At 37.8% G+C, this 16,542-nt stretch overlaps 1 protein-coding gene across 4 annotated transcripts in view; it reads right to left on the reverse strand.

Annotated features, from left to right (window-relative positions):
* The window catches only part of grm8a (glutamate receptor, metabotropic 8a), a 211,615-nt gene that overhangs the window by 909 nt on the left and 194,164 nt on the right, over positions 1-16,542 (reverse strand). For all 4 annotated transcript variants that reach the window (XR_013798735.1, XM_079622081.1, XM_079622080.1 and 1 more), the window contains one exon: positions 3,993-4,239. Coding sequence is in view for 3 of the 4 variants with exons in the window: in XM_079622081.1 (XP_079478207.1) it covers positions 3,993-4,239 (247 nt within the window). In the remaining variant the exon portion in view is untranslated. The remainder of the gene's footprint in view (positions 1-3,992; positions 4,240-16,542) is intronic.

Below are 16,542 nucleotides of genomic sequence, written 5' to 3' on the forward strand. Positions count from 1 at the left end.
CAACATGTACTTACTATAGGGTTAGGGTTTGGCTGAGGGTAAGTTGCATGTAATTATGCATAATTTAAGGGCATGTAACATATGTAACAAGGACACTGTAAAATAAAGTGTTACCATTTTTTTTTCTGGATTCTTTGATTAATAGAAAATTCTTACTGACCCCAAAATTTTGAATGGCAGTGTATAATGTTAGAAAAGCTTTCTATTTCAGATTGAACTTCATATTCATCAAATAATCCTGATTTTTTTTTTGTACATAACTGTTTTGAACATTGATAATAATCATAAATGTGTCTTGAGCAGCAAATCATCATATTACCGGTATACTGATTTCTGAAGGATCATGTGACACTGAAGACCGGAGTAATGATGCTGAAAATTCAACTTTGATCACAGGAATAAATTACTCTTTAAAGTAGATTCAAATAGAAAACAGTAACAATATTTCACAATATTATTGTTTTTGAGGTTTTAAATAAACCAATCCCAGACTTTTTTTGAACGGCAGTGTAAGTTGTTCCAAATTTTGCCTTTGCCTACTAAATTAGACAAGATTTGATTTGATTCCTGGCCTTTTTTTAACCAATTTTATTTAGTAAAGAGAGGACTTGGAGGAAGGAATGAGAAAAAAGTCCTGGATATCTTGATTCATTTACAGTACGTGAATCTTGTGAATCACCAAAAAGATTCATTTCTGCAGGTTTCATTGCGAGTCCTCCTTATTTGAGTAATTTTTTCAATAAACACGAACAACAATACCATGACAAACTAGTGAGCCCTGACAGTTAAAGGGTCAGTTCACCCAAAAATGAAAATAATGTCATTAATGACTCACCCTCATGTCGTTCTAAGCCCGTAAGACCTCCGTTCATCTTCGGGACACAGTTTAAGATATTTTAGATTTAGTCCGAGAGATTTCTGTCCCTCCATTGAAGCTGTATATACAGTATACTGTCCATGTCCATAAAGGTAATATAAACATCATCAAAGTAGTCCATGTGACATCAGTGGGTTAGTTAGAAGTTTTTGAAGCATCGAAAATACTTTTTGGTCCAAAAATAACACAAAATAAGACTTTATTCAGCATTGTATTCTCTCCCGGGTCTGTTGTGAATCTGCGTTCAGGACTCCGCAGTGACGCTGCTGACGTAAGGCGCTGATGACGTGTTATCTGGTGCGCCCGAGCTTCGTTTACAGTCTGAGGGAGACGCACGCTATATTCAAGCTATTCTACATTGTTTGCGTGGATATAATTTTTTTAATGGTGCGTAAATGTGCATGTCGCGGATGAGACACTTTTACAGCGTGCGTTTCCCTCAGTCTATAAATGAAGCTCGGGCGCACCAGATAACACGTCATCAGCGTCTTACGCCATCAGCGTAACTGTGAAGGATTGACAACAGACCCGGGAGAGAATACAATGCTGAATAAAGTCTTATTTTGTGTTATTTTTGGACCAAAAAGTATTTTCGATGCTTCAAAAACTTCTAACTAACCCACTGATGTCACATGGACTACTTTGATGATGTTTATATTACCTTTCTGGACACGGACAGTATACTGTATATACATTTTCAATGGAGGGACAGAAATCTCTCGGACTAAATCTAAAATATCTTAAACTGTGTTCCGGAGATGAACAGAGGTCTTACGGGCTTAGAACGACATAATGACATTATTTTCATTTTTGGGTGAACTAACCCTTTAACAACACAAGATGTGACACTCAAATAAATGTGTAAATCTTGTCAAGTTTAAATTGAGCAGTTTGCGATGCTGTGTTCTTTGTGAATGAATCAGTGTTTTTGAATGAATTCAAATGGTCATAAATGTGTCAAAAATGTCAAAAATCAAATGTAAAAAACCCCAACAAGTTAGCCTATAGTTGGCATTTTATTTTTAATGTCAAATATATTCTCATGCAAACAAGTTTAAATTTGTCTAGAAGTGAATGAATCTTTTGGGTATTTTTCCATTCAATTGAGTGTCTAAATTGTCTTAATAAACACTGTTACATTTTAATTAAGAATAAAAAAGTCTTGTTCAGGTTGTGAAAGACAAATCTGTTGAATGAATGATTCAATGATTCGTTAATAACACACAAACAGACCTACCTACTGAAGTTGTGATGTAAAAGGGTTACATAATAAATCATTTTGGTGAACGGATTCACAAGATTCACTGAAATTAATCTTTCCCTGCATGTCCCGTTCCCAAAATCCTCTCTTTACTAAAAAAAAGTGTCAAAAAGGCCTAGCGTATAACACAAACTTGCCTAATTGAGTTCTGGGTGGTCTTGATTCTGACACATGAGTTGTGCTTTAATGTTTCTGAAGGCAAAGCATCACCACAGCAGAGCAAAGTAATTGGCTTGATGACTTAAAATGGGCTTATTTCCCCTCAAAGCCTTGGATCACTTCTGAGTGATTAAATTTTCAACACTCCATAATCCCGCACTTTACAGAATAAAAAATAAATAAATTAAAAAAAATCAAAAAGAGCCAATTTTTTTTTAATCAAGCTGGCAAATACCGCAGCTAGTCGGATATGCTAATCAGACCGGGGACATTGATGTCACGCTTTACTTTGCCTGTCTACCTCCGGCAAACATCTCAGCGGGAAACTTTTGGTCTTAAAACAAGACTGGTGTTTGGTTGAGTTTACCATTCTGTAGTAAACAGCTGTTCAACATACAGATGGAGCGTTTACCAAACATCTGGAGGAAAAACAGAGATGAATGTGACGCTAAGAGTAAACCACACACGTTTACAGCGCACTTGGATTATTAAAGCATATTTCCTTCTCATTTTCTACATTTCAATAAACTTCAACCAAAAGCTTTAAGCCTTGAACCAAACCAACCAGCTCCGAGATTAATCACAGCATTCGATTCAAAGCAAAAAAACTATTTGAAAATCAGAAAAAAAGACAAATTAACATCTGAGGTCCTATCTTGCTCCAGCACAAATTACTTTCACGACGCATGTATCATTCCTATTCTGACTTTTCCTTCCACAGACGCACGTCGGTAAATTAGGGAATGAACTTGCGGTTCAGTGAAAAGAGGAGTTGTTCCGGCGCAAACGTTCCCTGATGATATTTTACAGTTTCAGAAAACAACTCCGCCACTGACCAGGAGAAACCCAGTCTAAAGGTTTGTTATTCAGATGCTATTTTAAGCATGCATGCTTGGCCATAATGTAGCGCGTGCACAACACACACACACTTTGCTTCTCTCATCTACACAGACGCAGCGGTTCCCAGTTTTGCAAACCATACATAATTACAAGGAGAAATATTACCACACGAGGGAAATCATTGTGGTGTCCATGAAGATGTGAAAAAATAGGCATAAATCTAGCTACCCAAATTATTCAGGCTAACTGTAGTAATGACGGATCAAACCTGTTTGGTCAATAGTGGCGAGACACATCGGTGTATAAGGACATCTGACAGTGTGTTGTCCGTCAAGAACCAGGAAACACAATCCTGAAGACTGCGAGATCACCGTTACCATCATGTAAGTTGCGTGCGCTGGCAAACCCGCCGTTATAATAGCAATCCGCCGTGGAACAAGCGCGCCGGCTCTTAAAGGGAATGTGAGAGGACGCTCTGATTGGTTTATTTCACATTACGCCCAAACCACACCTATGAGTAATGAAGCGACTTCAGACCAACACATTTTAGATTTGCGTCGGGCGCAAGAGTCGTTTATCCCGCCGGTATAATAGCAACAGATCCGCCCACAGAGTTACTTGCGTTTCGCGTTTGATACTTGCGCTTCAGATCGTTAAAATAGGGCCCCTGCTATGAGCGAATTGGTAAATGAACTACTTGTCCTGTAAAGCAATGGGAATTCATTAAATCAGTCTTGGTTTTTGTGTCTTTTTAACGCAACTTATTAACTAGCACTATAGGTGGCCTCCTAACCTTTAAAAGCCAAGTGGTCATGGAAAGTCACTCATTTGAAAGGGATTTTCTGAAATACTCACTGTTGGTCTCCATGCTCTCACAAAGCTCGGTCTTCACCTCCCCGTTGGGCCGGTCGCTGCCCTTCGGCACTAGTTTTCCTGACATGGTGGCGGCAGTGACGATGGCTTTGAAGCTGCGCTTGCGCTTGGGCACGTTCTGCTCGGGGTGGAAGAGGATGATGTAGACCTTGGGCATGTAGAGCATCCCGAGAGACACAGACGCGCTGAGGCTGAGAGAGATGGTGAGGGTGGTCGTCTGGATGTACATCTGCGAGAGAGAGAGAGAGAGAGAGAGAGAGAGAGAGAGAGAGAGAGAGAGAGAGAGAGAGAGAGAGAGAGAGAGAGAGAGGGAGAGAGGGAGAGAGAGAGAGAGAGAGAGGGAGAGAGGGAGAGAGAGAGAGAGAGGTTTAACAAGCACTTTATTATTCTATGAACCTTACATCACGTTACATTACCATCACTACACATAGTACCTCATTGAAACTTTAATTATACATTAAAGATATAACATTTCAGCCCGGTCTCACCCCAAAACGTCATATACTGACGGGTCTTGACCATACGTCAACATACGACGAAAAGGGTACCCCTATAACGTCAATATGAGACGCAGACATAAGCGCACCAGCAGCGCCTCCTAGCGGTACCCTAACGCATACCTAAACCCAACCCAACCCGAATCGTCACACATGGACGTTAAAGGGTACACTTTTCGTCGTATGTTCAAGACCCGTCAGTATGTGACGTTATGGGGTGAGACTGTGTTAAACATTTTTAGTAAAAAGTTAGGTCCCACTTTATATTAACTGGCTTTAACTACTATGTACTTACATAAAAAAATAAGTACAATGTACTTATTGTGTTCATGTTTTATTGTAAAATACTTTTTCTGCTATTGCGGTGTGATACAGGTAAGGTTAGGGACAGGTGTGCTGGTATGGTTAAGTTTAAGGGTCGGGTTAAGGTATAAGGGAAGGGTCAACAGTGTAATTACAAATGTAATTACATAAATGAATTACCGCTGTAATTACAAGCAGGTATTTTTTAAATATAAGTACAATTTAAAAACATATATGTACACAATAAGTCCATTGTATCAAATTATTAATTTTAATGTTAGTACATAGTAGTTAAAGCCACTTAATATAAAGTGGGACAAAAAAAGCAATGGATTTTAAAAAAAAAACCAGAGTCTCAAGACATGAAAAAGCATCTTAGAAACACCAACACTCGTTTCTAAATAAAAAAATACAAATAAAAAAAGTTAAGGTTTTCCCTCTTTTTCTTTCCTTTCCTTTCCAATCATAAAAACTCCACTCATGCATGAATTTGAGAGAGAGAAAGAAAGAGAGAGAGAGAGAGAGAGAGAGAGAGAGAGTTCACAGTCTCTCTAGCAATAATAATCAACTGTTTTAAAGTTTAAAGGGGTCATGACACGAGAGATCAGATTTGTCTTGAGGTCTTTGTACCAAAATCCTCCTCATTATAAACAAAGCATTTATTTAATCAAGCTCTAAAAATGTCTTGTTTTGATATTGCAGGATCTGTGACGTCAAACGGGAATATGCATTTCCATTTCCAAAGCCAGACATCGATGCATAGTTATACATCATCGCATCACAGGCCCCGCCCACCGGCGTTCAGTCGCTGAGCGGCGCATGTTTGCCTTCACTTGATGCGGCGTCGTGTCAAAAGCAAATAAAAGCCATTATAGTGTACGCTGGATACAGAGATGTGTGTTCAGTTTCGAGCACTTGAGTCTGTCGACGACAGGACAACTGGAATTTTATTTTTGTAGAAAATTACTATTTTATTTTGAAAACGGGGCAAAGTGTAATAGAGTTATAAATAGAGTTTGCTATCTATCTATCTATCTATCTATCTATCTATCTATCTATCTATCTATCTATCTATCTATCTATCTATCTATCTATCTATCTATCTATCTATCTATCTATCTATCTATCTGTCTGTCTGTCTGTCTGTCTGTCTATCTATCTATCTATCTATCTATCTATCTATCTATCTATCTATCTATCTATCTATCTATCTATCTATCTATCTATCTGTCTGTCTGTCTGTCTGTCTGTCTATCTATCTATCTATCTATCTATCTATCTATCTATCTATCTATCTATCTATCTATCTATCTATCTATCTATCTAAAAATCAGGACAACACATGCTACATCAAATCCATCAATAAAATACAAAACACATTACAATTAGGGGCAAAAAAAATATTGTACTCGTGGTACATGTTAATTTCTGAATAAAAACTCATAATAAATATGCTAAAATTAAAGAACATGTCAGGACTTGTTATTCATCAGGCATTTCGAGCTTGATAAAGTTTCACAGACACCCTCAGACCACACACACACACACACACACACACACACACACACACACACACACACACACACACACACACACACACACACACACACACACACACACACACACACACACACACACACACACACACACACACACACACACACACACACACACACACACACACACACACACACACACACACACACACACACACACACACACACCAAGACTTCTCAGATGCTGGAAGCATAATTAGCAGCTGATAAGGACACACGCTCGCACTCAGAGACAGATTTACAACTTTCCTTAATTAGAATTTAAAAATGAAAGCTCTTACTCAATTAACAGACATGAGCACATGCAACACACTCAGTGCCGAGAACACACACACACACACACACACACACACACACAGAAGAATCCTCAAAGGCTAAACACTCATGTGTATCTCTGTCTCCAGCAGGGGGTAAAGCCACACACTGAATGACTGCTGGCAGATGGCGAGACACGCTCGAGTCCAAACGCACAGCAACACTGAAAGACAGATAATAAGTGTGCAAACGTAGAAGCGCGAACATCCTGTAATGAAAAGCGTGGCCATGGAAAGCAAAGCTCCAGCCAGCCGCTGATCCCTGATCCGTAACCGGACGGCACTGGATGGCATTGGCTGGTGAGCCGACATGTTCACAGCAGTGATCGGTGCGCTTTTAAAGACAATCCACCGGGGAAATGCTTAGTGACATTTACTGAGCGAACGCAAACCTCTAAAGCTGCTGCTGGTCGAGCAAGATCACAACATATGAGCTGCCTCATGGGAAAGAGACATGCTAAGTGTTCAATCCACACTAGCTAAAGCCTAATGCAGAAAGAAAACTCTGCTGCTAAAGCTAGTGACTCTGCAGACTATTACCTACATATCTGCCTTATAAGTGAATCGAACCACATCTCAAACAACCTCATGAATAAAGAAAGCAAAGAGAGCAAATAGAGCATAACTGCTCAGACATTTGGGGACATTTGCACAATTGTTTTCAACACTGATAATAGTGTTGAGCAGCAAATGATTTCTGAAGGGTCATGTGACACTGAAGACTGGAGTAATTCAGCTTTGATCACACACTGTAAAAAAAAAATTACATCCCCAAGTCAAAATTGTCTAGTGACTGATAACATCTAAATCTTTCACTTAGTCACTTAGACATATTATTTCTCATTGAGCCAATGTTAACAGACTATTGCAACAATTAATTTATTTTACAGAATTTCACTTGGGCCAATTAAAAAATTTAGATGTGACTAGAATATTTTGACTTGGAGAGGTTAATTTTTTTTTTATAGTGCAGGAATAAATTACATTTTACTATATATTCCCATAGAAAGTTACATTTTACTATATATTCACATAGAAACTTATTCAAATATTATTAATATTTGATCATGTTAAAGGGGTAAACCTATGGAATAACTGTGATAAGGAATTAAAATTGTGTACTTCATATGTAAATTATTTAAAAACTAAATATGGTGATAAATAAATATATAGGCTAACTCAATATGAATCATTTGTGTATGTCATATGTAAACTATTGAAATAACTATTGAAATAATATCTGATATGTGTACTTTTGTAATCATGTATGTGCATCTTACATTTGTCTTATGTAAATGTTTGTTTATTTTGAATGGATCAAATCCAGAGAGGAAAGTGACGCTCATTAAATAAGTATGTATAAAGTGTAGGCATAATAAACATAGGCTTCAGCCTACACCTTTTTCGGTTATTATGTATGTATATATATATATATATATATTTTTTTTTTCTTCTTTACTTTGGAAAATTATGTGTGAGGACCAAAATAAAATAATAATTAGTAAATAATTTTACTGTTTTCAAATCAGCATAAGCGACTTCAAAAATATAAAGTTGTACTGACTCCATATTAATGTACTGATTTTGATATGTATATGCGTATAATACATCATATCATCAATTAGAGTCACACACACACACACACACACACACACACACACACACACACACACACACACACACACACAAAAACAATTCAAACTCGCAGCCGCCAATGAATCGGTGGATATAATTCTACCTTTCTAAGGTCGGAAATTGCAGGTAATCGCCTGAGACCGGCTCCGCAGATATTGATCCAGACTGGAGATTTCCCACTAAAAGCTACACATAACTCAGTGTTAATTTGCCTGTAGATCAAAGAAATCACCTCAGACTAACAACCAGCCCGTTAATACCAGTCAGAGGAAACACTGCTCATTATATTTAATCACCAAACTTCTGAGTTCTCACAAACTTCAGATTCTGCTTTCCCCGGAACAACTATAGAATATATGACAACTCTGATGCTATTTGCCATCATCTTCCACTCCGCGGGAATATCATGTATCGATCTGTGCAATCGCGCTGTATTATGACCAGCGGCTCTGGCAGACAATGGCACATATCAGTGGCTTATACTGTTAGAAGTAGAACTTAATACTCCCAGAAACCCTCAGGAGGGACTGCACACAACTTTAAGAGATTTCACAGCAGAGTGTAAGGCATTTAATATAAATTAAATATTGATACAAGTTTTGTTGTATGATTAAAGGGGTGGTTGATTATGATTTCACTTTTCTAACTTTAGAAGTGTGTAGTAAGTGTGTAATGTTGTAACAACATCTGCAAAGTTACAACGCTCAAAGTTCAAAGCAAAGGGAGATATTTGCTTTTAAAGAAATAGTTTTTTAAGGACTACAACAAACGGCTGGTAGGAACTACACGACATTCCTCCCGGGTTAGTGACATCACCAACCCTAAAATTTACATAAACCCCGCCCCCTGAACACAATTTATAGATTATCTTGACAGAATATGCGAATCAATGACTAGAAGATAACTACACATAATCTACATAAATTCACCAACTAACCATTCAGAAATGTCCGGTTGCTTCTACATGTTGTCACTTCTTCTTGAGTCTCTCCATCATTCTGACTCTGGTTTGAACATAAGCATTGAAATGTTCAGTGCAAGTGTGTGTGTGTGTGTGTGAGGTAAAAGGACACGAGCTGTTGAAGCTCCGCCCCTGTGCCGGGAGCAGCAGCTCATTTGCATTTAAAGGGACAGACACAAAAACTGTACGTTTTTGCTCACCCTCAAAAAGTGACAACTTTAACATGCTATATAAAAATATCTGTGGGGTATTTAGAGCTAAAACTTCACACACACACACTCTGGGGACATCAGAGACTTATTTTATCTTGTGAAAAGGGCATTATACCACCCATTAAACATTAATGATATAGACAGCTGCAGGTATTTATAGGTTGCTGTCGCTTTAAGAGCTAATGCACCGATCCAATATAATGATACACATCCGATTTCTTTCCATGTGATCTGTCATTTGTGTTTATGAGAATACTTGCCTTGTAACAAGTAGGCTACTTTGAGATAATTTTGTGTATGTGTCATATAATATCTGTGGTGTCACAATATATAACATGTCTTTTCAAAATGAGCCAGAGTTTTATGTCACACAATGTTTTATTTATTAAATTGTATTTATCTATTAAGGTTGATTTATAATGTTATTATGTCATTATATTTCCTCGATCATAACTTTATGGCTGTTTCTGGCCTTTTTTTTTAATTATTTTTAGTTGTACCTTTAAGAAACACTATTACTGGGAAAGTCAATTTCCTGGAAGTTCATTAATTTTTGCAGCTATTTCTGATCTGGGAAGGAGGTTTTGAGCTCTGAAAGTTATACCACAATACGTCAAACTCTTTTAATCAATGGAAATTTGATTTCTCTTCATATGACCCCGTAGGCTCTTAAAGTTGGAATAATAATGGGAAATCCCAGCCAAATAGAGGATAAATCAAATCTCAAAGGACCATTAAAACATTTTCTCAGCAGGTTTGTAATAGACTCAGCCTTACATGAGCAAGAGGAATAATTAAAACAAAAACCACATCAGGACGCGGTGAATTTCTGAAGTTTTGCAGCAACATAAAGAGACAGAGTGCATATGACTGTATAATGGTGTCACACTGAGCACTTAATCACACGTCGATTACCCAGAAGCCTCTCAGAAACCCTCGAGGTCTGAAGTTAAACAGACGATTGTGCCATATATAGCTGTTCTTAAAGTCTAAATTACACTTTCCTTAATGCATTTCAGAGCCAAAGACAAATAAAATGATACAACTGCTGTGTATTTAATTAACCTGCAGATATGCGGTGACTATCACACATGATCAGAGCTGAAAAAGCAGAGGGAAAAAACTGCTCAAGACTGCACTGTCTACATGGTAGGTGGACATAGTCAAGATCATAGTCAACATTGCCATCAGCAAAGATAATGACAAAATACAACCTTTCTCGCATGTTTTGACATCTAACCACACACACACACACACATACACACACACAGGAATCAGGACAAAAACACATTTTGGAAGAAGGATTGATGATGTACAGTAGGCTATTGACTGAAATTATAGTGTACCTTTAAGTATATGTTGATTACAAAGTACGGCTGTAACCGATTAATCGCGATTAATCGCATCCAAAATAAAAGTTTGTGTTTACATAATATATATGTGTGTATTGTGTTGTGTATAATTAATTTGTATATATAAATACACACACATGCATGTATATATATATTTGAGAAATATTTGCATTTATATTTATATTATATATAAATAACAAAATTTTCTTAAATATATACATGTATGTGTGTGTATTTATATATACAAAATAATTATACACAATACACACACATACATTATGTAAACACAAACTTTTTTTTTGGATGCGATTAATCGTTTACAGCCCTATTACAAAGACAAACTTTTTTCTTTGGTTTACATTTACATTCATTAATTTTGTTTCTTTTATATAACATGCTTAGCCTAGAAATCTAGACGAAACCCTGGCGGCACTAAATGTTATTTTGCAGCCAGTGTCGTCTAGCAACTCTCCGTTGGCTTGTGAGCTGGAAAAACCAAACTCTAGTCAGGCCAATCACATCGTGTGTAGAGTCGGTGGGCGGGCTTAACACAATGGCGGCAGAGTTGCGACGGTTCCGTGTGAATTCCCTGCTACTTCAAAACAAAGATGGCTGCCGGCGAACAGCGGTCTTTCGAAACGGCTTTGGCCGCGACTCTTTTCTCTTTTCTTTGAGAAAAAAACAGCACTGAAGTCATTCTTAAAAAAGGAAGATGTGTTCGGACTTCATCACCTTCTTCGTTGCTCTGGTTGGTTGTAGCGCCGCTATCCTATTGCGTGCAGAGGGAATATGAAAGACAACCGTTTGTCCCGCCCCTCGGATTGAGCCCTGCCAATGGTGTGTTCCCAGACCCAACATCTTGATGTGGGTCTGGCTTATCAGGCTATAACATTTAATAAAACAATTATTTTTAAAAATCAGTATTATGAAGGTCAGACAAGTCATTTGTTGATGTCACTTTGTAAAGAAAGACTACGCGCCTTCGCACATACATATTCAAACGCACATACCTATAGACTAAACACATAATATCCATGTGCCCGCCGTCACCGTTTTCACAGATTCACGTTTTTGAAGTTTACATAACGCTTTAAACATTTTATAAACTTGAACCTATTTCAAAGTTTGCTTTCTCGAGCCACCAAACACTGTTGTCATGCAAATGAACGGCCAAAACGCATTAAGCGTTTTCTGTTTTCAGTTAAAACGGTGTCGTGTAAGCGGCCCCTAAATTAATAACTAACGACTTTTACCACACAAGTGAATCAATCAAAAAACGTACTTTAGCTGGACAATAACTCTTTCTAGAGCTGCTGTAAAGACAAAACAATCTCTGTTACTTTAATTCCCAATTATCACTGTAAAGCTGCTTTGAAACAGTCTATATTGTTAAAAGCGCTATATAAATGAAGGTGACTTGACTTGACTAAAAGCAGGAATGTATATAGCCTATAATAACATGCTGTCTGCAGCTCTCAAGCGTTCGGATCAGAGCTTGTGTGTTATGGTTGCCGGTGAGGAGATGCTGTGGTTTATTGCTGATGTGTTTCCTCGCCGCCCACCCAAATAGAAGGACGGATTGCAATAAAATCTGAATTACTGTTGCTGCATGATCCAATAGCAGAGCACACACACACACACACACTGCGCGCTCACCAGAAATGACCTGTGCAGTGTCAGTCCTTCCTTTGCCTGCCAATTCCCCTGTTGTTTCATGAAGCTTCTCGATGCCCTCATGTCACTCTTAATTAGTTTTGAAGAATCCCTGTCCAGAAGCCGCAGCCGACTCTCACCCGGCTCTTCTAATAGTCCTCCGTCTCCAAAGCCCGCGGCTCACAGAACTCAATGGATCAGGTTTGTAAAGGCTATTTCTCAGGTGACGGCACATGTTATTTTCTGGGTCGGCGAGCACAACCCCATGTGTTCGTGTTGGGGTGGAGTTTGGGATAGTAAAAGTAAAACATGTTTTTTTTTTTCTCCACATAAACATCCCATGCAAATTGCGATCTGCTGCAAAAAAATACATTTTGTGCATTTATTTATTAACTTGTGCATGATAAACATCATGCATGAGGCGCTGCAACAGCGCACAACGCTCAAATGCACATAGAAAAACAATGGAAAAGCAGTGCAAACGGGTTAATAATAATAATAATAATAATAACTTACACTCTTAGAAGAAAAGGTTCTATATAGAACCTTAAAAGGTTCTATAGGCGCTGCGTATTTGGAACCCCTAAAAGGTTCTATACAGAACCCTTTTTAAGGGTTCAATCAAAAGGGGTTCATTTAGGGGTTCATTCATTAATTTTGTTTTGTCAAATAATAGAGAACCTTTGTGCCAAAAGGGTTCTTTCTTGTCATTATAGAACCTTTTTAGCATAAAAGGTTCTTTGGAGTTGAGTAAAGAACCCTATGGTTCTATATAGAACCCCAATGAACCCTTTTTTTCTAAGAGTGTAGACTTATATAGCGCCTTTCATGGTAGGCTACCCAAGGTCGCTTAACAAATGTGTGTGTGTGTGTGTGTGTGTGTGTGTGTGTGTGTGTGTGTATGTGTTCTGTGTTAATGGACCCTTATATTTGTGTTATCTGGGTTTGACTGCATGTGTTCAGCACTTGCACAGATGCGTAACCAATTCACGCTTTTCCTCTGAAACACGAACTATGAGTGACAGATGCCCGAGAGCAACCAAGTTAACTTTGTGCGAGTCGCTCACGGCATGCACAAGTACAAAACATATTTTCTCCTTTTTGTCATAAGAAACAGCTGAATAGTCAATGTTAACTCTTTCTTTAAAGCATGCATACTTTAAAATCAGCAAGAAAAACACCGGTGCGGAGACAACATCTGCTGGTCGCCATAAACAAGTGTGTGAGATTTCCTTCTTTGAATGAATTAAAACAGGAAGCTGTTTAAAAGAAATCGTTAGGTCACTAAAGCCCAACTATAGAGGCTTGAAAACCGCGCTCAATTAAATCATATTTGAGAGAATAACTCTGACATGATGTGGAATTAATGTTCAAAACAGATTTGCATCAGAGTGGATAAGCTCTCTAAATGGTTTGCAAATCTTTGTCTGAAGAAATTAACTTCACAGAAGAGTTCAACCACTACTTAAAACTTTTAAATCAACATGAAATTGTGTTCACGACTCATTTAACTTAGTGGAGCAGAATATTCAGCAAGTAAAACAAAAATAAGATCAAGAGAGTGTATTAGGCAATATCAAGATTTCTGCGTTAACTTTTAGTCGAGCTGAATCAAAATCACAATGACTTGTTAAAGTCAGCATGAAACGCTAGTCTTTTCTTCCCTATTGTGACGTATATCCGAGTGAAACGGCTTCTCAAACAAGAGCAAATGTGGGCGGGGCTTGATTTTGTCTGTGGGGAATTGATTGGATGGTTGAGGTTTGCTATTGGCTGATCTCATGTGAGTGACAGGTTAAGCCCCGCCCTCATCATCAGAGAAATCGCTTAATGCCATTGTTTTGATATACAAGTGAAACTCGAAAAATGTATTTCAGTAATTCAACTTAAAAGGTGAAACTAATATATTATATAGACTCATTCATGGGCGTCAGGAACCATATACTTTTTAAAACCAATGATATTGGTAATGATAATAAATTAAACTCTATTTCCGCTGAATTGATACATTATCTTTCTTAACGAGCCGCAACTGACGTTACAATTCCAGTCAAATATTGCGTTGCAAACATCAATAACCGCTTTAACTTGTCAAAGCTGGCAAATGGCCATGGTATCAGCGGGATAATCGGCAGCTGTGCATTTAATGCATGACGTGTATGACGTGGAGGCAAAGAACCGCCCGACGTGAAGCAGAGTTTAGTTTACTTCTTTAATTAAAAGGCACCAGAAGAATACATGAAATGGCATTTACTCCAGTAATATTTTTCTGGGGGAGGACCCACACACTTTTTTTTTTTACTTCCGACGCTCATGGACACATTACATGCAAAGTGAGATATTTCAAGCCTTTATTTGTTATAATTTTGATGATTTAGAGCTTATGGAAACCTTTTATGGCTAATATATCTATATAATATATTAGTTTCACCTTTATGTTGAATTACTGAAATAATTTTTTTTTAGGAAGTCCATATTAGATGCATGCCAGATGTAAGGCTCCATGCCCATGTTTATAATAGCTACACACTGCAATATCTAATGAATAAACAAGTATTGCCAAGAATTTAGATTTCATGGTGACTTATAACATCCACTGATTAATTCTCACTGAGTGTCCGTGCGTTGTGTGCACACTCGGGTTACACACAGGCTAGCGGTAGCGGTTAGCAGCTGATGTTCCTGTTCATGTGTGTTATCAGGGTGATGGAAGCGAGACTGGCATCCTTCTGTTCACCCAATCACACGGCACGCAGTTGCACGACAATTAATCAAAGCAGGATTAGCCACACACACTGTATGCCAGTGCACTAACTAACCACAGATGTTAAACCTATAAACACTGACCGCTTCTGCTCTCGGCCCCTCAAAGTCGACTGGCAAACATGAGCACAACTTGATTTTGTTGTTCATCGTGTCTGTCATAAAACAGCGAGACGGAAAGAGGAGATATATGAAGGAACCGCAATGTTTGATTGCAGAATTCGCTGCCCGAAGACCAAAAAAAATAAAAAATAAATTCTAATTAGATTACGATGGAGAAAAAAAAAAAGCTTTTTTATTAATTTTTGTATTTTCCAATATAAATGTAGGACTGTGTCATGAATAGGCACAACACAATAAAACAATATAGTGACAAATGATAATGATCGCACGCACGCACGCACGCATGCACGCACGCACGCACGCACGCACACACACACTGGATTAATGATGCTGAAAATTCAGCTCATGAAATAAATTACAGTTTACAATATATTCACATAGAAAAATGTTATTTTAAATTGCAATAATATTTCACAATATTACTGTTTCTACTATATTTTTGATCAAATAAATGCAGCCTTTGTGTGCAGAAGATTTTAGAAGAGTGCAAACTCCAAACTTTGAACCCATTACTCAAAATAATATAATATACAGATATTTTCAAAATCTGCTAGACAAGCTGAGAGGGCATGTCTGAATGAGAATGACATGTGTGAGTGACACAATATCCAAAGAAAACCCCATCAGCTCTGTGTATAAATGACAGCTGTCCAGCGGTGCGGTCAGCATCTCGGCTGGTCAACACCGACGGGTCTGAAGTCGTGCACGAGCGCTCAGTGGCTTAGTGTCATTTTTCCTGTTCGATAAACAGAATCATTTGGCTAATTGAACACTATAAAAAAAAAAATCAATGTGTTTCAATGTGTAATGTGAAAACCGTGTGTGAGAGAGAGCTCAACGGGAACATCACTTTAGCAATGCTTTCCTGTGCAAATTACTGATTGAATTAGGCTGCTTTTATTTTTATTCTTCACTTTCTTTCTTTTTTACTTGCACATCAAATATCAACGCAAATTGAAATGTCTAAACAGAAGTGGACCTGCGTTATCATACATCATCTGCATAAATGTATGACTTTTAACACATACGCCTTATGCATAGTGCAACTACATTATGCAACCACAATCAAACTAATTAAATGCATTTCTAAAGTCTAACATGAACAATTGTCAATGTGAACAACTGACAGGTTATTAACACGAGTTATATATACAGTAGTCAAC

The sequence above is a fragment of the Phoxinus phoxinus genome (genome assembly GCF_949152265.1).
Source record: "Phoxinus phoxinus genome assembly, chromosome: 9".
Taxonomy (NCBI): Eukaryota; Metazoa; Chordata; class Actinopteri; order Cypriniformes; family Leuciscidae; genus Phoxinus; species Phoxinus phoxinus.